The 24,893-nt window shown below is 57.4% G+C and overlaps 1 protein-coding gene across 2 annotated transcripts; it reads right to left on the bottom strand.

Moving 5' to 3' along the window:
• Positions 1–61: 61 nt before the first annotated feature.
• LOC122911956 (CLK4 associating serine/arginine rich protein) lies at positions 62–24,763 on the bottom strand. Of its 2 annotated transcripts, XM_044257139.1 has the most exons (21): positions 24,725–24,763; positions 23,592–23,719; positions 15,018–15,115; positions 14,382–14,483; positions 14,091–14,170; positions 11,945–12,029; positions 10,573–10,721; positions 9,613–9,709; positions 8,363–8,441; positions 8,203–8,276; positions 6,855–6,896; positions 5,578–5,793; positions 5,171–5,461; positions 3,443–3,700; positions 3,186–3,225; positions 2,778–2,838; positions 2,490–2,548; positions 2,374–2,420; positions 720–802; positions 434–458; positions 62–211 (listed from the first exon to the last, which is right to left on the bottom strand). In XM_044257139.1, the coding sequence occupies exons 2-21, from the start codon at positions 23,688–23,690 to the stop codon at positions 169–171; spliced, it is 2,028 nt and encodes a 675-aa protein (XP_044113074.1). In that variant the 5' UTR covers positions 23,691–23,719; positions 24,725–24,763; the 3' UTR covers positions 62–168. The 2 variants fall into 2 exon arrangements, with proteins under 2 accessions (XP_044113074.1, XP_044113075.1); XM_044257140.1 differs by lacking the exons at positions 62–211; positions 434–458; positions 720–802; positions 24,725–24,763 and having other exon boundaries at positions 3,182–3,225; positions 23,592–24,529.
• Between the last annotated feature and the right edge of the window lie 130 nt (positions 24,764–24,893).

Raw genomic sequence — 24,893 nt, forward strand, 5'->3', positions numbered from 1 at the left:
GGCTCCCATCCCTGAGCCAGCTGCCTCTGCTGGCCAGACCACACAGGACACGGAGCCCAGGTCAAGGGAATTAAATAATGAGTGATTTTATTTCATTAGAGATCAAACCAGCAGCATCACAGCCTGAGCCCTCACCGCCCCCCATCTCCCTGCCCCCCACACTTCAGCCTAATGTCGATAATGGGGACTTCGAGATCGGGACCTTGAGCGCCTGCAGAGAGAAAGAGGGGTGCCGTGAGGGCTGGGAGGAAGCAGCCACATGGTATGCACACACACCCGCAAACTTGTGACCCCTGGGATGTTGGCGATGGGGGAGTGTGCTGCACAGGGACATTAACAAGGGTTGAGGCCACAGAAGGGCCTCAGAAGGTGGAGACAGAAGAATCAGGGCAGGGACAAGGTCATCTTCCAGGGAGCTGGTAGGCTGGCTTACCTTCGGGAAGAGCTGTATTCTCGACCTGGAAAATTAAAGAGAACAAAGCCGATGCTCAGGGACCAGGCTCCCGGGCTGCAGCCAGTCCCCTCCCCTCAGCACCCAGGACCCCGCAAGGAGCACTGCTTCTAAAGCCTGGCGTTCCCTGTGTCTAAGCCATCACGTTGATGTGCATGTCTTAAAAATACTAACCCACGGAAAACTACGGCGGAAAATGCACCAGGTTTCCTGCAGCCCAATTTCGGAGTCTAGGGCTCCCGGCCAAGTGGCCATAGAAATAACTCACTGTAACGGGGGGAGGGTGAGCGGCTCTGTCGGCTGTACTGGCGTTCCCATTCTTCTCGCTCCTTCTCTCTACGTTCCCGCTCCCTGCAGGGGGAAAGAGAGGCAGCCCAGGAGCACGCATGAGCACGTGATGAGAACACTGAACTGAAGGACGAGGCTGGTTGCCTGGCCAGAGCAGGTGCTTCCAACACCCCGGCCCAAGTAGCAGAGTCAAGCTGCAGGCAGACAGTGCTGCCGTCCTTGCTCGGACACGAGAGCACTGGGCTCAGAGGAATACCAGCTGGGGAGAACGGGACTGAGATCTCCGCCAGCTTCGCTTTGAAAGGCGTGCTGAACAGACACAGGATTGAGCTGGAAAGTTCAACCTTCTCCCGTCACACTCAGGTAGTCTCAAACACAGGGACCCACACACTAAGTGCTTCATCAGCCTTTGTCAGGATGCCCGGGACTTGTGACCCCAAGGGCTGTATTTACTGGGCCCCTTGTGCTTGCCTGACCCGGATCCGTCTGAATCTGCCCAACAGCTTGTGAACGGGGACAACTATTCCATCCCCATTTAGCAGAAGAGCAAACTGAGGCACAGACACAAAAGGTCGTGGTGAGCAGAGGCGGGCTCAGAATCCAGCTCCGACTGACCACAGTGCCGAGTCCCCGGGGGGCCCTGCTTCCCCAGCTGATGGAGGCAGGCCGCACCCTGAGGCCCAGCACATGATGCGTGTGCACCGAGCACAGTGATGAGACAAGCAGCAGCCTGCCAACATGCGGGGCCCCGCGCAGGAAGCCAGGCAGCAGGGACCCCAGGAGAGGAAGAGGAAGGAGCCTCGGCTCAGAGGAATGAGGCTGCTCATGAGCTCATGAGGACCGACAAGCAGCTGGAGACATGGCCGTGCTGCTGACAGACAGGTCCTCCTCGCAGCACTGAGCACTCAGGTCTCCATTTCTGCCCACCACTCGAGTAGGCCTGCGCTCTCAGAGCGGTCACGCCCCATCTACCCTGCTAGGTCGTCACCAAGATCTGTTCCGGCTGCAAAGGATGAAGTGAGGCCTGAGAGGGCCAGCGCCCACCCTGGGGGCCCAAGGTCACAGACAGGCAGAGCCAGGACCGGACGCCACGGCTGCCTGGTCTAGGATGCGAGCCCGGCCCCTTTGTAGTTAAGAGCCGAGAAACAGAAGGGGAGCAGGTAGAAGCTGTCACGGGACCGGCCTGCTGAACACCACCTCTGATCTGGGGGCTGAGCGCATGGCAAGAACCTCGCAGTCAGACCTGCCCGCTCGTCCCTCTCAGGTGACATCACCCACAAGCAAGGAAACAAAGCAGGGCATGCCAGACGGAGGTCAGTGCTCTGAAAAAACACGGCAGGCTGGGAGGATGGCGGGGCATGGGGTGCTACTCCAGACAGGATGGTTGGGGAGGGCCCCCCAACGAGGGAAGCCAGAGAGGAGAACGCAAAGGCCCCGTGCATCCTGGCCAGCACAGCTGAGAGGAGCCATGGCAGCCAAAGCCAGCAGGCTGGTAAGGCCAGATAGGCACTCGGACCTTTTCCCACCTGAGGGCTGGGGCAGGCAGCAGGGCTAGGAGTGAGGTGGTAGGGAAAAGCAGGGCAGCCCAAAAGTGGGGGGCCGCGACCCAGATATGGGAACCATGATCATCTTACTTCATGCGGATCTTGCGGGCCATGGCTCGAAGCTCGTCCTCCCGCTCCTGTTGGGCGGATGTGGCCATGAGGGCAGGCCGGCTGGCACCCGGCCCCGGGCCCGGCCCTCACCTTACCTGCCGCTCATGCTCCTGCTGGATCATCTTCTCCTGGGCCGCCTTCTTATCCGCCTTGACTGCGGGGAAGGAGGGACGTCATGGTGGTCGAGGGGTACCCCCAAAAGTACCCCCCCTTCAAAGACAGCAAGACTGAAGCCAGAGAGACCAACCAGATGGCCATAGCACTTAGCAGGGGAAGGGCATGCACACTGAATCCCCCCCAGAGTGCCACTGTGCTGACGCCTGCCTGCCGGGAGCGGGCAAGGCCCCCAGGGTAGGCTGGTGGGCAGAGGTGCGGAGACATACACTGCCTGTTCAGTGCTTTCTGCATCCTCAGCTTCAGCTTCTCCTGCGGTGTCAGCTTGGGCTGGGGAAGGGGGAGAAGAGACGGGAGAGGGGGTGGGTGTCCGGAGCTCCTACCACCCACCTCATCCAAGAGCCTGGGACTTGCAGGGACATGTGGGGAGCAAGAATTGGCCGCAGACACCCCCTACAAGCGTCTGAGAGAACTGGGGACAGCTGGAGCCCCAGTGGACAGTGAGGAGGGGAGGAGGACACAGACCTCACAGGTCAGAGCATTCCCGGCCTGCTTCAACCCCAGGGCTGGATCTCCCGGCCCCCCCGCCCAGGTCCCCCCTGCAGGCCCACCGGGCCCAGCTCTCGGGCACTGCTGCTGGCGGGAATTAGACGGGCGAGTTCCAAATTCTTACTGACTTTGGCAGCTCCTGTCTCTTTACCAGCGGCAGGTTCGGTCCTGGGAAGAAGAAAGGGTAGCTGCCACCTCTGACCCCAAGCCACTTCACCACCGCCCACAGGGAGGGATCATGTCCCTCTCGGATCCCTCAGGACGGAGCCGTGTCCCCTCAGAGCCCCCCGGGGGCAGGACCAAGCTCTCTTCCAAGAGCAGAGCAGAGCTCAGCCACCTTCCCCGAGGCTGCCCGCTCTCCTCCTGCAGCCCTGCCCCAGCTCACTTTTTCAGCTTCTCGCCCACAGCGGGGGACGCCGCCGGCCTGGTCAGCTTCTCCCTCGGGGGCGATGGCGAGCGGCTCTGGCTGCGGCTGCGGCTGGGGCTGCGGCTGCGGCTGCGGCTGGGGCTGGGGCTGCGGCTACGGCTCAGGCTGCGGCTGCGGGACGGGCTGAGGGACCAGCTGCTGCGGCTGCGGCTACTGCTGTGGTGCCGGGGACCCCGGCCACCCCGCCGGTACCGGTCCCCGGAGCGGGAGCGGCTCCTAGGGGCACGGCAGGGCGTGGGGAGCAGTGAGGAGCTAGGAACCCCCTCTACACACCCCCAGCCTGGCTCAGAAACTATGGCCCTCCCCCTGGGCCCTGCGGAAGCTCGGGGTGTAACCACCCTGGCTGCTCCCTGGCCTCAATCTGCATCTACACGGAGCCTACCCTCCAGATACAACCACCGGGAGACGGCTCCTGCGTCTTACTCAGGAGACACACACTCCCCTGCTCCCCTGGGATGTGACCCGGCTGACCAGCGCCCCTTTTATACACACGGTGCCCAGCTCCAGGCTCCCAGGGGCTGTGACCTCACCCACACCCCCAGCACACTCCTCACCTTGCTGGGGTCTAGTGGGGACCACCCCCTCGCCCATTCTTTCCACCCACCTACAACACAGGCCCACGAGACCCTGCTGGGGTACATGCAGTCCCATCTTCTCTCTGTTTGGGATGCTGGGCACTTCTCGGCAAGGGCTCACCCCCAGGCTGATGTTCGAGATGGGGCCAGGCCCCCTCCCGTGCCCAGCCTTTCTCCTGTGGTAGCCCTGTGTCAGGCTACAAAGAACAAGCTGGAAGCCAAGTCTAGGCCACACACAGATTCTACCGGGAGTAACCAAGTTTTTACAAAACTCAAATTTGTGTGCGACGCTGACAAAATGAACTACCTTTTAAAAGGTGACTCTCAACTTCTCTTGAGAAAACAAGCCAGGACAACACCGGGCCTGCCACTGCACAGCTAGCTGACAACCCAACTAGAGGGGACACGTGTGCCCCAGTCCATCCAGGCCCACCTGGTCCCTTTATTTTACCTGCCAGGCCCTGTAGGAACTGATGCTGAGACGCAGGCCACAAGACAAGAGACAAGGCTGGTAGCAGTGGCACCTGCCCAACAGTAGGCCCTGTACCCAGCACTCACGTGCATCACTTGTCACACCTTCACAACAACTCCACAAAGGGAACACTATCCTTCCTTTACACAGGAACAACCAGGAAATTTCTGAGCAGGGTCAGGATTTGAAGCCAGGTTCACCCACTGAGCCGCACCGACATGAGGCAACCCCGATCCCACCAAGGGAGAGCCCAGGAAGGCCGCTCCACTCCTCAGGTAACTCGTTTCCTACCCTGCCTGCAGCATCTCTCTACCGCAGAGGGAGCAACCCAGCCCTGGAGGCCAGCCAGGTCCCTACTACAAGCCCCAGGACACCCTGGAGTGTCCAATACCTCTCTACACCTCCCCAGGGAACCGCGCACCCCCCCTCCCAGGGAGGACCAGCTCAGTCCCCTCAGAACGTAGCTGCGCTCCAGCCCTCGTCACCACATGGGAGGAGTCGGGGTGAAGCACATCTTCCCTGCAAACCGAGTGCTTCCTCACACACTGGCAGTGGCCCATTCCCCTCCCTTAGAGCCAGGTCTGACTGACCCGGGGCTGTGCCCTCCCCCAGGCCCCCCCACACATCAGCGCCACACACCTGCTTCTGCGCCGGGGCCCATAACCACTGCGCCGGGCAGGCGAGCGGGAGTACCGGTGTCCATCTCGGGAGCCCCCGCCAGAGTGCCGCCGGCCGCGGCTCCGGGAACGTGAATAGCGCCGGGAACGGGACCGAGAGCGGGACCAGGAACGGGAACGGGAGCGCGCATGGCGGCCTGAGCGGTAGTAGCCCCCGCCTCGGCGGGAGCGGGAGCTGGAACGGGAGCTGGAGCGGGAGCTGGAGGTCCTCGAGGCGGAAGAGGAGGAGGAGGAGGAAGAGGAGGAGCGGCGGCTGCAGGCGGGGCACGGAGGGCCGGTCAGCACGGGCCTGGGCCAGGGCCCCCCACTGCCCCGCGTCCCCCCCCATAGTGGCCGGGGCGTAGGGCGGGCAGCGTGAGCGTTACCGACCGGGCGCTGGCATTACGTCCCGGTGCGGGGCCGCCGGGCTGGGGGGGTGCGGGGGGCTTCCCTGTGGTGGCCCCTGATGCGGCTGCTGCCGCTGCAGCCGCAGCTGCCTCCTCATCGCTGCCCCCAAAACTGGTGATGAACGTGATCTTCTCTTCACGGCCTGGGGTCGGGGAGCGGGAACGGGAGCGGGACTCAGAGCTGGACTCAGAGGGTGACCTACGGAGCAGGGAAGAGAGGACTCAGCTGCCCGGCTCTCTGGGAGTCCACAGGCTGACACGCATGGTGCAGAGCCCCACAAATGAGCACTGTCGGACACCCAGCACCAACACACCTGGCTGAAGGGCAGAAAGGAACCCAGCTATGCAAGGGCTTAACTCAGCCACGGAGCCTCCGCAAAATATGCAAGAAAGAGAGCGAAAACGAATTGTACTAATTTCGTGTTAACTGTTAAAGAATAATGAGCAGGGGTGCATGGGTGGCTCAGTGGGTTAAGCCTCTGCCTTCAGCTTAGGTCATGATCTCAGGCATGATCTCAGGGTCCTGGGATCGAGCCCCACATCAGGCTCTCTGCTCGGCAGGGAGCCTGCTTCCCCCTGGCTCTCTGCCTGCCTCTCTGTTAAATATGTAATTATGTATTATACATAAAATAAAGAAGGATGAGCAGATCTGCAGATTTAACCTGGGAGGATCACTTCAACACAGACATCCATCAAGCAAGTTCTACACTGTTAAGCATGCACAATTCCATTGTTATAAAAAGAAAGTACCCATGTCCTCAGATTGAGTGTCTACCTGCGCTGGTGCTGACCTTGTACCCAGAGGTACCTGTCTCGTCTCCTGTCCTCCTAAGAGCCCAGAGTGGCAAGTCCCTCCCACCGCATACCAGGTTTAGGCTGACGTCTGTCCCTCTTCAAGGCCCATGCCCCATCGCTCCCACACCCTGGAGACACATGTGTGCGAGGCCAGACCCTCGTGTGCAGAATCTCTCACTGCTTATTTCTGGGAGTTTAGATCAAAAACACCTCTGATTTCTCTAACAGACCTTTTTGCCATGCTTGTTCATTTTTAATATATGACTACATTGTGTTTAATTCAGAAAAAAAAAGTCCACATTTAAAGAAAAAAACACCAGGAAAGCAGAATAACATTTTGGAAATCAGAATAACGATCCAGACCCACAAATGACAGCGGGTGCTGAGAACCACTGACCCCCCTACACCCGGCCCTGCCCCTCCACCAGGTTTGCTGGCTGCCCCTCCTTGGGCCCTGGAACTCACCGTTTATAGGGATCATAGGTAGGGCTGTCTCGGCGGGCATAGCTATGGAAAGAAAAGCGGAGTAGGACAAATAGGGGCTTGTATCTGAGTGGGTAAAGAACTGGTTCCACTCATCCAACCAAAGAGCCCAAGGGCAGACACTGGGCACTGTGAGTAGGGGGCTGCTAGCCAGGTTTTAGGCCCTACCTTGATCCCTCTGCCTACCCACCTCTGATCTGTGCAAAGCAGGGACCTCAGCCACACCCCGCAAACACTGTCCTGGGCCCCTCCCAACCCTGGGCAACAGACTCCAGCAGCCTGAGTCCTGCTTGGGCTCGGAACCCCAGATGGCAGCATCCCTCCTGCCATTCCAAGTCCCTGGTCCTGTGACCTGGATCCCAGCTGGTTCATGACAGCGATGGTAAAACCAGAAGCGCTGCAGTGTCTCAGATGCTCACTGCGTGCCGGGTACTGAGCACTTCACTTCTATGAACACAGACGCCCTTCATGACAACTCTCGGGGGTCGTTCACAGCTCAGAGCTCAGGACACCGAGGCCCAGAACAGAGGAATCACTTGCCCAGCGTCACACAGCTCTTAAACCAAAAAGCTGGGCTCCCCAGCCAGGCCCTGTGGCCCCGAGCCCGCACCTTTATGTGCTACACTGATTGCACCCCTATGGGGAGGACGATGACAGCAACAACCAGTGCAGCTTTCCCGGACCCCACACCAAGCCCTGAGCCCACACCAGGCTGCTTAAGGCCCACAGCTACGCTCAAGGACTCTCCCTGCCCGGAGGGAGCAAAGGGGGAGCAAAGAGGCATGAGTTTGCACTCAGCCTCCAGGGCTGACAGGCAGAGGCAGGCTCGTCTGGGGGCCACTTGACCTGGGCAGACTCTGTGCCACAACAGGCCACCTCCTCCCAACCTGCTCCAGACCTCAAAGTGGACACTGGCACGCCCCAATCCTTGGAGATCACAGTGTTTTTCCAAAGGAGGAAACAAACTCGAGGGAGGTCACTTGCCCCAAATCTGACAAGGACATGGCCCAGGAGAACCAGGAAGGACTTCAGGGACAGGGCTGTTCCCCTTGACTCTGCCTTCCTCTTCAGCTACCCCACACCACCTCCCCATTGGTGCCTGGGACACCTGGCAAGAGTCCAAGTCCAGAAGGGTGAGGGGAGTGGCTGGCAGGGCAGGGTGTCCACGAGGCCATCCCTACCCTAAACCTTCCCCGTTTCCTGCCCTACCAGGAAGACTCTGCTCACAAGTCCAAGCCTGACCCTAAAGAGTCTCCGTGAACCCCAGCCCCTCCCCCAGAGCCCTGAATGAGGCTGAAAGGGCAGGGGCAGAGGGGAGAGCTCACTCTACCTGGGTGGGCTGATCTTCCGGCCCCTCAGTCGCTTCTCCCGAAACTCCCTCCGCTGGCGCCGGGAGCGGCGGCCCTGGAGAAGAGTGGACACCCTGCTGGTGAGGGACGTGCCTCCCTGAGCCATGCTCGTCCCGCCCCCCACGCCGGCCAAGCCCTCACCGAGTACATGGCCTTCTCTTCCTCAAGGGCCTTGGCATGCTTGATAGCCTCTGCCTCCTCCTTGTCTTTCCGGAGCATCCTGTAGGGGAAGGGGGGGTCATAAAGGGGGGGGGGCAGGCCACAGGCAGAACTGTCGCTGGAAGACCGAGATCCCATGCCACCCTGGGGGTCTCTCCTTCGTTCAGCGCTATTACTGAGCAGCTACTGAGCAGCTACTGCATGTGGCGCTATTGGGCAGACTGAGGATTCATTACTAAAAACAAAAATCCTGGCCCTCATGGGCCTAGTAGGTTCTGGAAGAAGATAACGACCCAGGCAACATGACAAGTAGTAAGTTAAACAGTGAAAACCTGGTCGGGAAGATACATTGCAGATGGGGGAAAAAGGACCTGGGGGACGGGCGGAGCTGCTGCAGCTTTCTTTTTTTTTTTTTTTTTTTAAAGATTTTATTTATTTATTTGACAGAGAGAGATCACAAGTAGGCAGAGAGGCAGGCAGAGAGAGAGGAGGAAGCAGGCTCCCTGCTGAGCAGAGAGCCCGATGTGGGACTCGATCCCAGGACCCTGAGATCATGACCTGAGCCGAAGGCAGCGGCTTAACCCACTGAGCCACCCAGGCGCCCTGCTGCAGCTTTCAATAGGAATGTCAGGGGACTGAGGAGAAACCACAGGGAATAAGCAACACAGACGCCAGCAGAGCCACCAAGGCAGGTAGCGGTAGGTAAGTCTGACGGCGGAGAGGAGGCTCGGGAGGGAGGAGGCACGGAGGCTGCGTGGGGGCAGAGTGTGCAGGCTAAGGAGCAGAGGAACAGACAGATAGGACCTTGTGGCTGAGGTAAGGACTCCGGCTGCCCTAGTGCCAGGGCCCTCATGGAGGGTTCTGGGTTCAGATGGGATCCCCCAGATTCACACTGGATACCCTGTCCACTGGGGCAGCTGTATAGGATGCCACAGGGTACGGCCCAGGGAAAGGGCCAGTGAATGGAGCCTCCTCTCCACCAGGGGGTGCTGTCCACCAGGCCCAGGAGCTCCGGGAGCTCTTCGGGATCAGAGGGCCACAGGACAGACACATGGAGCTATGCTTAGCCTGTTTGTGCAGCGGCAAAGCCTGGTGCTCAGCACCTATCCCAGGAGCTCAGGAGCCTGTGTGTGTGAAGCACTAGTGCTGAGGAGGGAGGCGGCCGTCCACAGCAGGGTTAACGACGGACACCAGGCCCCGAGCATGGAGGAACACCAGCCTGCAGGCCTCACCTGACGAAGTCGCCGTCGGCCATGCCATAGGTCGTGGCCTGCTTGTTGAGATCTGCCACCTGCTCCTGGTTCAGTTCGTCCACATCCACCTCCACGTCTGCACCAAGAGAAACGCTGTCAGAGGCCAAAGCCAAGCAAGAGGACCGGGGAGAAGGGGCAGCGCCCCGGGAAATAGGGGCACAGGGGAGACGCCCACCAGACTGGAGGCCTCTGCAGGCAGGGAACGAGTCAGCTCATCTTGGCATCCCCAGGCTGGCATAGGGCTTGGCCGGAGGGGAGCACGACCAACGGCAGGGGCGGTGGGGGGTTGGGGGAGAGAAGATGTGACGAATGAGGGCCCAAGTAAGCATCAGGATGGACAGGCGAGACCAGTGGACAGAGCGATGTACGATGTGCAGATGGGGACGGATTGGGGGGCAGGTGCGGGTGGGCAGGAGATGGGGGCGGTGGTCACAGGTGTTCAGGACCTAAATGTACTATGAGTAAGTGGAAGGCGGAATGGACACATTCCGGATGTGCGATAAGCAGCAGTGGGCTGACAGGAGGCGGGGAAGACAGGTGGATGGCTGGAGCCGTGGGTATTTGGGTAGGGGGAGAACGGCAGTGGGTGGGAGGGGATGATTCTGCAACTGAATGAACACTTGCTCTCCAGAGGAGACAGAAAAAGAGGAAGACAGAAAGGCTGACCCAAGCAGAAGAGAACGGAGACAGAACCCAGGTGGGGACAATATCATAAAAGCAGTGTCCTAGAAATGAGAGAGGAGAGATACAGAGAGGGAGGCCAGCACAGAGGAGCACACGAGTGAGGACTGGGAGGACGGCCGAGGCTGGAGTGCCCCAGAGCAGGGACGGGAGAGACGGGGCTCGTCAGTGCAGGGCGCCCCACAGAGGGTGAGGAACAAGACACAAAAACGATGCCCAGGGACTGCGGGGATGGGGAGGGCAGAGAGGGGACCCCACCGATGTCGGGGATGACCTCATCTTCGTCCGAGTTGCTCTCCTCCTCAGCTGGTGACTCCTCCTCCTCCGGCTTCTCCGCCGCCTTCTCTACCTCAGCCACGGTGCTGTCTTCATAAGTATAGCCAATGGAGGCCTTCTTCTCCGCCAGCCTGGGGCGGGGGAGCCCATGAGCCAGGAGGGCCCCAGGCAGGACGCAGCCCAGAGCCAAGACTTGAGAGCACATGGACTTCCCAAGCTCTAGCCTCTCGAGGGTGCCCTTGCCTCTGGCCCCTCACACATGCTCTCCCTCAGCCTAGAATCTTCTGCACCTGCCACGCACTGGCCCCTCCATCTTCCTCCAAGCTCCAGCTCCAGGGTCTCCAGGAAGCTGTCCCCCTAGGCAGGGTCAAGCACCATCCTGGGCTCCTCAGCCGTACCCACATGGAGTCATGACTGTCCGGGAACAGATCTCTCCCCCTGGCAGACTGAGCTCAAGAGGGCAAGACCCAGAATTATCCTGGGTAACAGTATGGCCCAGCTTTACCCAGAACAGATGAGCGGCCTCAAGCACGCATGTTGCTAAATTAATTTAGTCAACGTTCCCAGACGTCCCTCAAGTGTCAGCCTCATCCTGAAAGTGGGCTCATGGGTAGGCATCAGTCATCGAGAAGCTTCCACGGCATCCGTGCAAATCCCAGATGAAGGAGGGCAACAAGAGCTCAAGCTCAAAGGGGAAGGCTGGGCAGCAGGAGGGAAGCAGTCGCGCTCAAGCACTGCTATGGACAGGAGGGCTGAGCACTGCCCCAGAGGAGGACAGGGCCACCCCGGCAGAAGGAACAAAGAGAGAAGGGAGACTGCCCGCCAGGGACCTCCCTGAGCCAGAGGCGGCTCCACCTACAGGCCTGTCACACCCCCCCACCCCCCACCCCCCCCCACCCCCCCACCCCCGCACTGCTGTTCCTCCAGGGACACAGCCCAGAGACGCCCCCTCTCCAGAGTGATGCCAGGGCAGGCATAGGACAGATGACCCACAAGCTCCGCCCACTGCGGGAATGGGGGTTGCCAGCTAGCCACACTGCAGCTCAGCAAGGGGGTCCTCATAGGCAGGATGCAAATCCGGGCCTGGGTCACCTGACCCAGGGCCCGCTCGACCAACTTCACCTCCTACCGTACCCCAAGCTACAAATGCAATGCAGAGGCTTCTCGGGAAATCCGATCCCTCGGGCACCACTTCCTCCTCTAAGTGTTTATTAAGTGAGCACTTACTATGGACCACACGCTCGCCCGGACTATGAGAAAGCCGAGGTGGTAAGTTGGAGGAGGTGGTGCCCTGGTTGGGCTCACTGTCCCCCTCCCTCCCCCTATGCCCTCATGCCCCCAGATGTCAACTCACTTCTTCTTCTCATCCTCACTGGGTCTCTGGAGGCCTCCGTACAGCTCATCAATGTAGATCTGGTACAGACACTGCTCCTCCGAGACTGCAGCAAGGGGAGAGGCGGGGGGTCAGAGTAGGGGCGGAGGCAGTGACACAAGAAGGCAGTGAGGGGTAGGAGGGCGGGTACAACCCCAGTTCAGCCAGGTGCAGAGTCACTGGCAGGCACAGCACTACAGATGGCGTGCGGAGGACACAGCGACCACAGGAAGACCCACCACGCGGCCGCGGGGACTGGCTGGGGGTGGGGGGGTGCAGTTAAGTTCTCTCTGGCTTGTTTCCTTTCTGTAAACGGGGAGCCCTGGAAGAGCAAGCTCTTGGCACAGGGGCAACGCAACAATTAACCCTGTAAGGGAGGCCTCTGGTCAGACGCTTCAGACCTGCAAACTTCTGAGCGCTGGATGTCACCGGGACTGCAGGGGCCCTTCCACCACAGGCCTCTCTGCAACTCAGCTTCAACTACACGTGTTTGAAGCCATCTAGGCTCTCGTTTACCCACAACACCTAACATGGGGAGCTCGACGCTGTATCCGAGCCTTCCCTGGTCTTCCCTGCAAGGAAACACATGGGCCTGACTGGCTGCAGGGCCTCAGGCAAGTCCCCTTCCCTCTGGGGGGCTGGACGGGGAGCACCGTCCCTTGCTCCCGCAGCACTCCCTACCCCTGTCCAGCTCCGGCTGGGGCATACAAAGCCCGGGAGAGGACCCAGCTGGCCTATCTCACACCAGATGCCTCTTTCTCCCTGCTCCAGCCCCCCCGGCTGCCTGTGCCCATCCTCCCACCTGCCTCTTCTGCGGCCCCCCTCTCCTCACGAGAATGCCTCCTCACTCTTCCCCGACCCCCGCCTCTGTCAAGCACCTCCGAGAAGAGCCCACCATCCGTGAGAATGCCTCCTCAGCCTGCGATTGCCAGTCACGCTGGTGACTGTGTGGCGGCTGCCCTCTCCCCAATGAGCCCGCCAACCCTGGGAAGGGGGAGCCCATCACAGCACAGGTGCTCAGGAGCGGTGGCAAGGAATGAACGCAGAGTCAGACAGAACTAAGGAAACCCCTGGCTCTGTGGCCAAGAACCCCTGTAGGCCTGGGTGAAGGCAAGAATAGCACCAATAGCGAAGACGATAAACTTCCCTGATTCTAACACCTGGCTGGTTGCTAGGATTTTGGCAAGCTTTGGTATCGGAGACACCAAGACGGTCATCTTCGAAACAGAGAGACGCGGGAACTGCAAACGCACAGCAGGGGCTGACAGCGCCAGGCTCGGGGCCGGAGATTCATGCGCCCCTCGCCGGAAACTTACAACCAACCCGGGGGACAGAAAACATCATGACCACCCTTCTCTGGGAAGAGAGCAAGACCCGCCAGGCGAAGGGCCTTGTGTGGCCCATCTTCTCTTTAACTCAACAAGGAAACCCTGGGAAGGGAAGTCTCAGTCCTCAGGACTAAGCTAAAGCTCAGAGCTGTCCATCAGGAGGCAGCAGTGGTTAAGGGTGGGGCGAGAATCCCAGATCCTCCAACACGATGTTCCCACCAACTCCTGAGCCTCAATGCTCCCATCCATAAAATGGGTGTGACTGCTAGGGGCTGTGCAGATGTGACGAGATACTTAACACGGACTAAAAGGTCCAGGTCTGTCAGGTTCTGAAACTCCGTGGGCAAGCACAGAGTGGGGAAAACTGTGAGCCTCCATTTTCTCATTTGTGAAGCAACACGGTGACGGCTCAGAGAACAACACCCACCCATACAAACGCTTGGCAGACTGCCAAACTCTAAATATTCTTGAACAATTCCTAAAAGAAATTTCCTCTTCAGAAATGACATTCTGACCCAAACAGGCTGGGGGAAACACGCAGAGTGAAGTAGTGTGTTCCTGCTATCTTCCCTAACTTTTTAGGACAAAAGGCCAGAGAGGCAGAGGGTGTGGGATACGGAAGTGACCTCCGCAGGACCATCTCACTCAGGAGACACACCTGTACTGGTCCAGAGATGGAGGCCTGAGAGGAAAAGAGCGGGGAGCAAACCCCAGGTCCCGTAGGAGAAAGCACTGGAGTAAAAGTGGTATCCCCACATCCACAGACGCCCAACCCACTCGCCACGCCCCAGCTCACTCACTGCCAGCAAAGTCGTTCTGCACCAGGCCTCGGTAGCGCTCGTAGTTACATTTCCGCTCATCTGACTCCTGTTCTGGGGAGCTTGTGGGGATGTCAAGGTCTTGAGATCAGAGGAAAAGGGAAGGCCCCACCCCAAGCCAGCAGGAGTAGGGGAGGAGGAGCCTGGCTCAGGCTGGGAGGCTCCCCGCTGACATACCTCCTTCCCAGGAAGGGGACAGACGTGCAAAGGCTTGGGAAAAGCGGGGGCAGCAGGCAGCTCAGGCTGCCTGGCAAGGCTTGGGGGGGCTCTTACATGGTGGTAAGCAGCGGGGGCGTGTAGTCGGGGATGTGATCAAGGTGGGCACGGACATCGAAGCGGTCAATCATGTTGTTGGTGTCCCCCTGCCAGGGCATCCTGAAATGGGGAGCAAGGAGTTGAAGTTCCCCAGTGCCCACACCTGTTCCCTGTCACCCCAAGCTTGGGAGCCTGGCCCTCAGTTCCCTGTGATTTTCCAGGCCATGGGCCCCAACCTCACCCTCGACTTCTCAGTTTCTTATGTCACTAATCCACCTGAATCCACATTCAGGCTCCTGGCCTGAATAGGAAACTTGGGGCCCTATTTCTCAGAACCAAGCAGAAGTGGGAAACTCAGACCAGATCCCAGGGCCACTTGCTAAGCCCTGGTCACCCTGAAACATCCCCTCTGCCAACACACTTGCCACTTCATCTGGGCCTGTGGTCCCAGCCCCACCCATTCCCATCTAAGTCCCCTGAGCTCCCCTGCACACCGCATCCCAACCCCTGCCCGCTCTCCCTGGGCCACTGTCAGCTCCTCATGCAGGTCAAGCCTTCCTTGCCCGCGTCCCCACACGTCTCTCCACACCCCAGTCCCTCCTGGCCTCCAACCCTGAGACACAGACACCACCCCAGCCTTCTTCTCGGCCTCACATGTTGACGGGGCTCTCGGCGGCCAGGGCAACTGCGGAGTCCAGGTGCACCTTGCATGCTCGGCCATGCACCTGCAGGAACTGCGCTGGGTCCTTCTTCTGCGAGAAGAGACAAGGCAGACGTCACCACCGTGCTGAGCTCCAGCCCTGCAAAACCCAGCTCAGCAGCAAGCTCACCACTGATCGTCAAGTGGGCTGGGCCTCAGAGGTAAACTAACCTGCAGGGGGGTGGCCACACTCACGGGGGCCACCTCAGCTCTAGGAACGGGGGACCGTGAGATGGTGAAGAAAGGCTCTGAGCTCTGGCCCAACCTTCTGTACAGCCATACCAAGATCTTCTGCCCCAAAAATATGATCCCCCAAATCTTCACCTCCCCACCCCAACCCCAGGTCACTCATTCAGAGCCAGGCGTGAGCCCTCTGGCTTAGCCTGGCCTCTAAGACACCAGGCCCACATGAGCACAGGCAAAGATGATCAGGGTCATTAACGATCAGAGAAATGCCAACGGGAACCACAAGACACCACTTCACGCTCACGAGGACAGGAAAAACTGAAAAGGACAGATGTTAACAGTGTTGACAGGAACATGCAGAAACTGAGTTCTTCAATGGTTAAACAAAGAACTGCCATAAGACCCAGCAATTCCACTCCCAGGGATACACCCGCCGGAACCGAAAACAGATATTCAAATACTTGTACTCGGATACTCAAGCAGCACGACTCACCATGGCTGAAAGATGGAAACAATCACGTGGCCATCAATGGATGGCTGATAACCCAAACGAGCCAGATTTAGACCCCAAAACCTTGTCAATAACAAGGAGTGAGGAACTGACACGTGCTACAACAGGGACGGACCATGGAAACGGCGCTCAGTGAAAGCGGTCAGTCATAGAAGGCCCCGTGCTGTATGACTCCATTTCTGGGAAACATCCAGAACAGGCAAATCCAGAGAGACAGAAAGCAGAGGGATGAGTGCCTGGCCAGGGCTGGAAAGTTGGGGGGACTGACTGCTAATGGGAATGGAGTTCTTTTTGGGGTTATGGAAATTTTCTAAAATTAGGCTGTGGTGACGGATGCACCATGCTGTGAATATTCTGAAAACCCCTAAATCATACACTAGGTGAACTATATCTCAATAAAGCTGTTAAGAGGGGCGCCTGGGTGGCTAGTGGCTGAGCCTCTGCCTTAGGCTCAGATCATGATCTCAGGGTCCTGGGATCAAGCCCCGAATCAGGCTCTCTGCTCAGCAGGAAGCCTGCTTCCCACTCTCTCTACCTGCCTCTCTGCCTACTTGTGATTTCTCTGTCAAAAAGAATCTTTTTTTTTTAAAGATTTTATTTGGGGCAACTGGGTATCTCAGTAGGTGAAAGCCTCTGACTCCAGCTCAGGTCATGATTCCAGAGTTCTGGGATCAAGCCCCACATCAGGCTCTTTGCTCGGCAGGGAGCCTGTTTCCCTCTCTATCTCTGCCTGTCTCTCTGCCTACTTGTGATCTCTGTCTGTCAAATAAATAAATAAAATCTTTAAAAAAAAAAGATTTTATTTATTTATTTGGCAGAAAAATAGAGAGCACAAGTAAGCAGAGAGGCAGGCAGAGGGAGAGGGAGAACCAAGATCTCTGCTGAGCAGAGAGCCCCATGCAGGACTTGATCCCAGGACCCTGGAATCATGACAAGAGCCAAAGGCAGCCACTAACTGAGCCACTCAGGCGCCCCAAGAAATAAAATCTTTAAAAAAAATAAAGCTGTTAAGAAAGCCCCAACATAGAGGACAATGTCCCCTGAGTCTATGCTCCTCCAGCCCAAGCCCTTGTGTGGAGCTCACAATTTCAGGCGTGTCAGAAATGGATGAAATCTACCATCAGTGCTCCCACGGCTGAGCCTTCTGAGTCCCGGACCCTGGCTGGGCTCCTGCAGCGGGCCACATCAGAGAAACCCACAAAAGCCACAAGAAGGACTGCTGCCATCCACTGAAAGCTGGCCAAGCTGCAGGCAAGGCCTCCCCAGGGTCCAAGGCCTCCTCCCCACGCCCTAGTCCGGCCAGCCTGTCCTCTCGTCCAGGCCATTTGGCAGCCTCCTCCAGGGCTCCCCGCTGCCAGCCCGCCCTCTGCAGTTCATCTCCCACACAGGGCCTGGGCAGGGGGGTTTCTGCTAAAACCTGTCAGGCCGCACCACTCTCTGACTCCTCTCTCCCAGCTCTGCCCCAGGCGCACCGGCCTCCACGCCACTCCAGGGCTACTGCACCCATGCTCCACTCGGAACCTCTGTGCTCACTCTTCCCCTGGCCTGCAAAGCTCAGGCAGGTGGCTGCCCTCTGGCTTACTTCAGATCTCTTTCTAGAAGCCTTCCTCATCAACTCTAAGTAGCTCCCTGCACAAGCCCATATTTACTCGCAATCTCTCCTTAACCCCACCTGCTCTCTTCACAACACCCGCCACCACCCCATTTCCCATCTCCCATTCATTTACCAGTTATCCCTCACCCCAGAACGTAGGGACAGGGATCGCTGCTCTCTGCTCACCACTGTACCCCCTGTGCCTGGAGCAGACCTGCTGTGATGTGCCTGAAGCAGACCCGCCCCACAGCAGGCGCTCGGGAACAGGGCTGAAGGGAAGAGAGAATGAACCCTGACAAATGAGGAGCCTGAGCCCCGCCCCAAACCCACCAGCATCAAGTTTCCAAAACCCTGAACGTCCTCAATGCCTCCCCCGCCCACCAGCAAAGAGCAGAGGACAGACACAGAGGACCACAGCTAATGCCGTGTCCCTCCTGCACTCGCCAGGCGCGGGGCTGTTCCCACTCAGCTGAGGGGGGATCCGCCCAAGGCCACAAGGTCCAGCAGGGGCGGTGCTGTGGGAATCCAAATGCTTGTCCCAAACCTCACTTCCCTCCCTCAGCCCCGTGACAGCCCCTGGCCAAGACTCCCTCAGGCCCAGGCCCCTGGGGCCGCGGCGGCCCAGTGCCCAGGTCCCACGGCTATCGGGGGACACTTCTTGCAATACGAACACTGCCTGGTACAGGGAAGCCACTGGCCGTGCCAGCAACCGCAGGAAGGAAAACACATAAGGCTAGGAGTAAAAATCCATGTCCAGCGCCTGGCTCTGCTGGAAGATTCTGGAAAAGCCAATGAACTGTCCTAAAAGCCAGGCCCTGACCTGTTTTTTTGCAAATTTTCTCAAACTTCTCAAGCACAGGACAAAGCTGATCAGTGTTCCTGAAGAGGAAACTGAGCAGTGTGGCCCACTTGCTTGAAATCATGCCAGCGACACACACCATTAGGATTTGAACCCAAATGGGCCTGATCCCCATAGGAATCCATTGTTTGTTTGTTTGTTTTCAGTAATTTTTTTTTAAACTTTGGTGAAAGGTATATGATAGAAAATCTACCATGTTAACTACTTTTTTTAAAAAAAGATCTTATTTAAGGGCGCCTGCATGGCTCAGCTGTTAAAGGTCTGCCTTCGGCTCAGGTCATGATCCCAGGGTCCTGCGATCGAGCCCCCTGCATCAGGCTCCCTGCTCAGCGGGAAGCCTGCTTCTCTCTCTCCCACTTCCCCTGCTTGTGTTCCCTCTCACAGTCTCTCTCTCTCTCTCTCTCTCTGTCAAATAAATAAAGAAGTAAATAGATTTTATTTGATTATCTGATAGAGCATGGGCAGAGGCAGGAGCAGATTCCCTGCTAAGCAGGGATCCCCACTCAGGGTTCGAACCCAGGACCCCAGGATCAGGACCTGAGCTGAAGGCAAATGTTCAACGGACCACCTAAGCCCCCCAGGCACCCCATATGTTTGCCACTGCTAAGGGTACCATAGGGTCGCATCAAGGTAAATGCACCTTGCAGGGCGGCTGATCTCTAGAACTTCTCCATCTTGCAAAACTGAAACTCCACAGCCAGCGAAGGACTACCCTCTTCTCCTCCACCCCAGCAGTCCCCCTTCTATTTCCTGTTCCTAAGGGCACGACTACTTCAGATACCTCCTATAGGCGGTATCTTGCATCTTCATTTTTTTTTTTTTTTTTTTGGTGCCTGGCTGATTTCACTGGGCATGATGTCTCCACTGCTCTTCCACGTGGCAGCATGTGACAGGATACCTTTTTCCGAGGCTGAATAATATCCTACCGTACAGACAAACCACCTCGTCCACCGCTTCTTCAGTCGATGAGCAGTTAGGTTGTTTCCCCATCCTGGCTAGTTTGAGTAACAGGGCAGGGAACATGGGGTGTACAAATACCTCTGCCACACCCGAAGTCCGTTCTTAACCACTGGCCTATCCTGCCTCCAGGACCAGACAGAGTCAGAAGAGTTCACAGACTCTTTCATTCATTCATTTGACTGATAAACAGGCACCCACCACGGGCTAGGCTCCATGCTAGGGCCACGGCAGTGACGGACACAGCCCCAGCTCTACTCTCACCGCTCACAGCCCAGGGCTGGGGACAGACTCCCCCCACCCCAGATAGTCACGACCCAGAGTGGACAGTGCTGTGATGGGAGAGCCCAGGGGAATGTCTGACTCAGGCTGGGCAGTGGTGGGGATAGAGGGGGGTGGGTCAGCCTGGGGTTTTCTTGAGGACAGGCTTGAACTGAGAACTATTTATTGCCCATTTTCTTATCAACAGGGAATTCTTTATCCAAACCACTGATTAAAGAAGAAAGGTGACAAGGACAAGGGCAACAACAGAACCAGGCTTAGCCAGGGGAGAGAGCTGGTACCAAGGACAAATCAGGAGGCGGGAAGCCAGCCTTGTGCAGACCACCCACTCAGCCTGCCCTGAACTACCTCGGCTTCCCCAATGCTCGCCCCACAGCCTCCTCTCCCGTCAGGACGACGAGGGCCACATGAGCTGCCCCATCCCCTCCTCAAAGCAGCCTTCAGCCACTGCCAGCGACCGGACAGCTCCGCTCTGCAAGCTGCTCACGCGCCCGCACGGGGACAGCGGCGGCTTGTACGGGCCCACACCACACAGCGGCCCACAGACACCGCTCTTGTTCTTGCCAGTCCTCCCTGTCACCCAGGGAGAGGGGCTGATGATCACCATCAGGGGGGAAAATAAAGCTCAGGAGGGGGAAAATAAAGCTCAGGAGGCTCCCAGCTACCAAGAACGAGAGCCAGAGTGCCCCCGCTCCAGCCTTCTTTCCTCCACACGTGCAGATTCCCGCTTTATCAGGTAGGAAAAACTTCGGTGGCAACCAGAGCCAGCATTTACCGAGCAAGTCACCCCAGGCAGGCCTACGCTGAGGTTGGATGTGCCCCATCTCATCGAGCCACCCTGCGAGGGAGGTGTGCAGCCCCCACCATCTGAGGCAGACCAGTAGCTGGCAACCAACCTCTGTTTCCCCTCCCTCAACAGTAACACGCTCCTGATATGTGTGGCGCAAGGCCACCCAAGATAGAGCCTATGCCTCTCAGGCACCTTTATACCCATACGTGAGCCTGGGACCACTTTCTGGCCAGTGGGATGAGTGGAAGTGTTAGATGCAAACATCTAGAAACTTTCTTAAAACTGGCATGAGGGGCGCCTGGGTGGTTCAGTTGTCAAGTGTCTGCCTTCGGCTCAGGACATGATCCCAGAGTCCTGCGATTGAGCCCCGCATTGAGCTTCCTACTCAGCGGGAAGCCTGTTTCTCCCCCCCTCACTCCCTCTACTCGTGTTCCCTCTCTCACTGTCTCTCTGTCAAATAAATAAATAAAATCTTAAAAAAACAAAAAACTGGCATGAGCACTTGGATGGAATGCAGAGACAATGGCTGGAGTCTGAGCAGCCCTCTTAGCCCTCCAACGACAGTAAGGGAGTCCACGTTCAGCTGAACAACAAAATAGTCCTTGAGCAGAGCCAGCTATTTCAGGGCCTTCAGGGGGAAAAGAAAGAAACTTTTATCTTCTCAGCCAAACCTGACTCTTCGGGATACATCATTTCACATGCAAAAAAGGAAACAGGCTCCGGCAGACAGTCACTCTCCGCCAAGGTCACACTGTACGTAAGCAGAAGAGCTGGAATTTGAACAAAGAGCCCTAGAACTCAAACTCTGAGAACTGAAGCATTTTACTATTTTGCCTCCGGCCTGTGTCACTTTGGACAAGTCACTGCACCTTTCAGAACTTCTATTTTCCAACAGAAAGCCTAGGTGAAGTGCCAGAAGAGGTCAGGGTTCAGAGTCTGGGTGAGAATGCCAGCTATGCCCTGTTGCTACATGACTGTAGCCCAGGACTTTCTGAGCCTCAGTTCGCTCATCTGTAAAACGGACGTCAATAAGAACCAAACCCGAGGCTGCCGTGAGGCTCTGATAAAGCGTAAACGCCTGTCAAGCACCTGGCACAGAACGGTCAGCACATAAATATGCTCAGTAGCACTGGCCGATTTTATCAGCACCATCGTTAACACGGAGACTGGTCCCAACCTCTCAAGGCAGCTCGAAGGCCTCGGAAGTCCGAAAGCAGTGGGCACTGGGATCAGCTCACCGTGAGCCCTCATTATAGCTCACGGCATCCCTTTCCTCCTAGACACTTTTCCTGGCCCATGCCGGGGCCTCAACTAGGACAGGCCCAGACCCGGGCCCTGCCCTCACGGTCATGCTGCAGTTTTCCCAACACCACCAGAGAGGGGCTCGCCTTGAGCCCAGTGGTTCCTTCCTGGGTGACAGAGGGCAAGTGAGATGCTCTCAGAGGGGCGCCTGGGTGGCTCAGTGGGTTAGGCCGCTGCCTTCGGCTCGGGTCATGATCTCGGGGTCCTGGGATCGAGTCCCACATCGGGCTCTCTGCTCAGCGGGGAGCCTGCTTCCTCCTCTCTCTCTCTCTCTCTGCCTACTTGTGATTTCTCTCTGTCAAATAAATAAATAAAATCTTTAAAAAAAAAAAAAAAAAGATGCTCTCAGAGATTCGTTTCCTACAGTAATAGCAGCCTCTGTTTCACTGGGAACTCTCGGGATTCCAAGAAACCACACATCTAAAACTCTTCTCACAGAGCCAGGTGCCTGGAAGGAGCAATTAAAACGGTAACTGCTACTACACTATTAGTGAGTTTACTCATTTACTCTTTCAAACTGTATTTGTTGGCCCCAAGCTTAGGATACAAAGATGACCTGAATACTAGTCCCCAGTCTAAACAGAACTAGATATGTACGTATTAAATTCCAAAGGAGAAGAACATGGAGCTGTAATGGCATTTATATGGGACACCTGACTGAGTATGGGGGATGACGGAAGACTTCCTTGAGGACTGAGATCTGAGATGAGTAGTCGTAGTTACCCAAGTATGGGAAGAGCGCATGCAAAGGCGCTGTGCCTATGTAATTCTGAGAGCTAAACTGATACTCTTTATCCATCTTTTGCATTAGAGAAAGTCACTCTAGATAACAAGGAGGCTAGATGGCTGGAGTAAAGGAAGGCGGCAGAAAGCAGAGTGGCATGAGTCTAAGTTGGCGGTGGCAGCGGGGGGGGGGGGGAATGTCAGGGGGAGGGGCAGTGCGTGTGTGTGCAGTGCAAAAAGCCAGACCATGTCGAGGCTTGAAGGATGTGTTGAGGAGCCTGGGCTTTCTATCGAGGGCACTAGGGAGCCATGGAGGAGTTCAGAGCAAGGAAAGGACAGGGTCACCCTTGTGCTTTAGAAAAGACCTCTCTAGCCCTGCTGAAGAGGACGGATTGGAGAGGGGTAGGAATGAAGGCCAGATCAGGTAGGAGGCCAAAACAGAGATACAGCAGTAAATAGGAACACCTATATTAGTATCATCTAGCAAGAAAATTGAACCTGGTACACTAGTGCCATTTCCAGCTGAGGTCTTAAGGGCAAGCAGGAGTTAAAGAGGTGAGGGGAGACATGACAGGCACAATGCCCTATGGTGACAGGGATGGGGGAAAAGGGCCAAGGGAGCTACCCAAGGATGACACAGAGAGGCTGGCAGAGGTCAGGTCAAGGGCCTTTTAGGTCACAGGATGGAGTGTGGTCTTCTCTCTAAAAGCAACTGAAGCGGGGCGCCTGGGTTGTTCAGTGGGTTAAAGCCTTTGCCTTCGGCTCAGGTCATGATCCCAGGGTCCTGGGATCGAGCCCCCGAATCTGGCTCTCTGCTCGGCGGGGAGCCTGCCTCTCTGCCTATTTGTGATCTCTCTCTGTCAAATAATTAAATAAAATATTAAAAAAAAAAAAAAAGAAAAAAAGCAACCGAAGCATCAAACAGGAAAGTAAAGTGGTCACAGTCCCCTTAAATGAATACTGATGGCACTCCCACAGGGTGCCAAGCCAAACCTCAAGAACAGCTAAGCTTTTCTGAGCACTGCAAATACAACAGGAAGACAACCTTCAGGAGGTGGTCAGTCTTCTATCTAGACTGCTCTGTTACAAAACTTCCCTCCTTCCTGCTAACACCAGCTCTGTACTCTGAGGCCACACCAAAAAAGACAGTAGCCTAGAACCAAGAGAATGCCTCTGGCTTTTACCCACGGGTATGCTCAAGAACCAAATACTGAGGAGAGCCCTGAGGAAAGCTGGGCTCTTGTTTGAGCACATTTCCAAGCCCAAACCCCACCAGGATGACCTCCAGCGAAGGTCCCACCCCAGATCAAGGCCAGTTACTCACGATCTTTTCATAGTACTCCCGCCGCCGCTCTGCCCTCTTCTTGTAGTCAACCATCATGCCTCGAAGCTTCCGCTCATGCTTCCGAGCCTCGTGCCACATCGTGGTGAGGCCAAGCTGGGGGCCTCAACCTGGGGGAGGAGAGGGGAGTGTCAGATGGGTTGTAAAAACCATATAGGCAGAATCAAAGTCACCTAACTAAGCTGGTGACAGAGCCCATCCCGAACACCAGCTTCAGGGAAGGGAAGTGAGGCTGAAGAACTGTGTGCCAGATGCCGGAGCATATTCCTGACAACTCTGATCCGGTACCTTGGGCTTCTGAAACCCACCCCCACCCAGGATATTCTGGAGTGAGTATCCCTGGGAAAGGAGTGTCCTGGATTCCGGGCACTAGAATCAAGGACGAAAGCTGTTGGAAGGTTAGGAGTGAGTGAGTGAAGTAAAGTCCGGAGGCAGGTCCTAAGCAGGTGGGGCTGTAGTTCAAGTCAGGGAGAAGAGCGGAACTGGGGATACCCGTGTGGGTAAGGAATGAATGCAAATGAAGAAAAAAAGACTTGATGGGAACAGAGCAGTGGTATGCGGCGGAGGAGGGGGAATGGGGAGAGGGTGGAGAAGGAGGGCAGGTGAAGGGCGTGGACGGAAGATGACAATGCTTGGGGGAGCTGGGGGAACGTGGGGAGGTGCTGTAAATAAAGATCAGAGAAATCTGAATGGCGGGGGCGGGGGGGAGATGGGGCGGTGAGAAACCAAGTAGAGAATCAGGGAGGCGGAGCTGGCAGACAGCAGGGGGTGGGCTGTGCTCAGGGGCAAGGCTTGCGGACAGGGGCGGAGCCCTGGGGTTTGGACTGGGATCCCGGGCCGGGTGTGGGCCTCGAGGTTCGGGCTAAGGGTTCTGACAAGGGGGCGGGGCCTGTGGTAAGCGGCGGGATCAGATGCGGCGAGTTTGGGCCCACCGCAGGGGCAGGGGCACGGCCCGAGGCGCCGCAGGCCGGAGGGGGTGCGGGGCCAGCGGCCGTCGGGGCTGGGGCTCCGCAGAGGCTCAAAGCAGCTCGGGGAAAGGCCAAGGCTAGGGCGAAGCTGTGCTGACGCCCGCCCGAAAGCCAGGAAGGAGGTCTGGGCCCGCTGCTTGCACTCACCGGCTCGTCGCCGCCTCCCACCGCCGCGCTCGCGCGCCGCCCGCACCGGAAGCGGAAGTAGGGGGCCCAACGGGGGGGAGAGGCGGAACGTGGCGGAGCGCGCTTCCGCCGACGCGAACGGCGGGACCTGGAGGGGAGGGGCGGGGTCTGGAGGAGGCGGTGGGGAGAG

Source organism: Neovison vison, chromosome 7 (assembly GCF_020171115.1).
Source record: "Neovison vison isolate M4711 chromosome 7, ASM_NN_V1, whole genome shotgun sequence".
Classification (NCBI taxonomy): Eukaryota; Metazoa; Chordata; class Mammalia; order Carnivora; family Mustelidae; genus Neogale; species Neogale vison.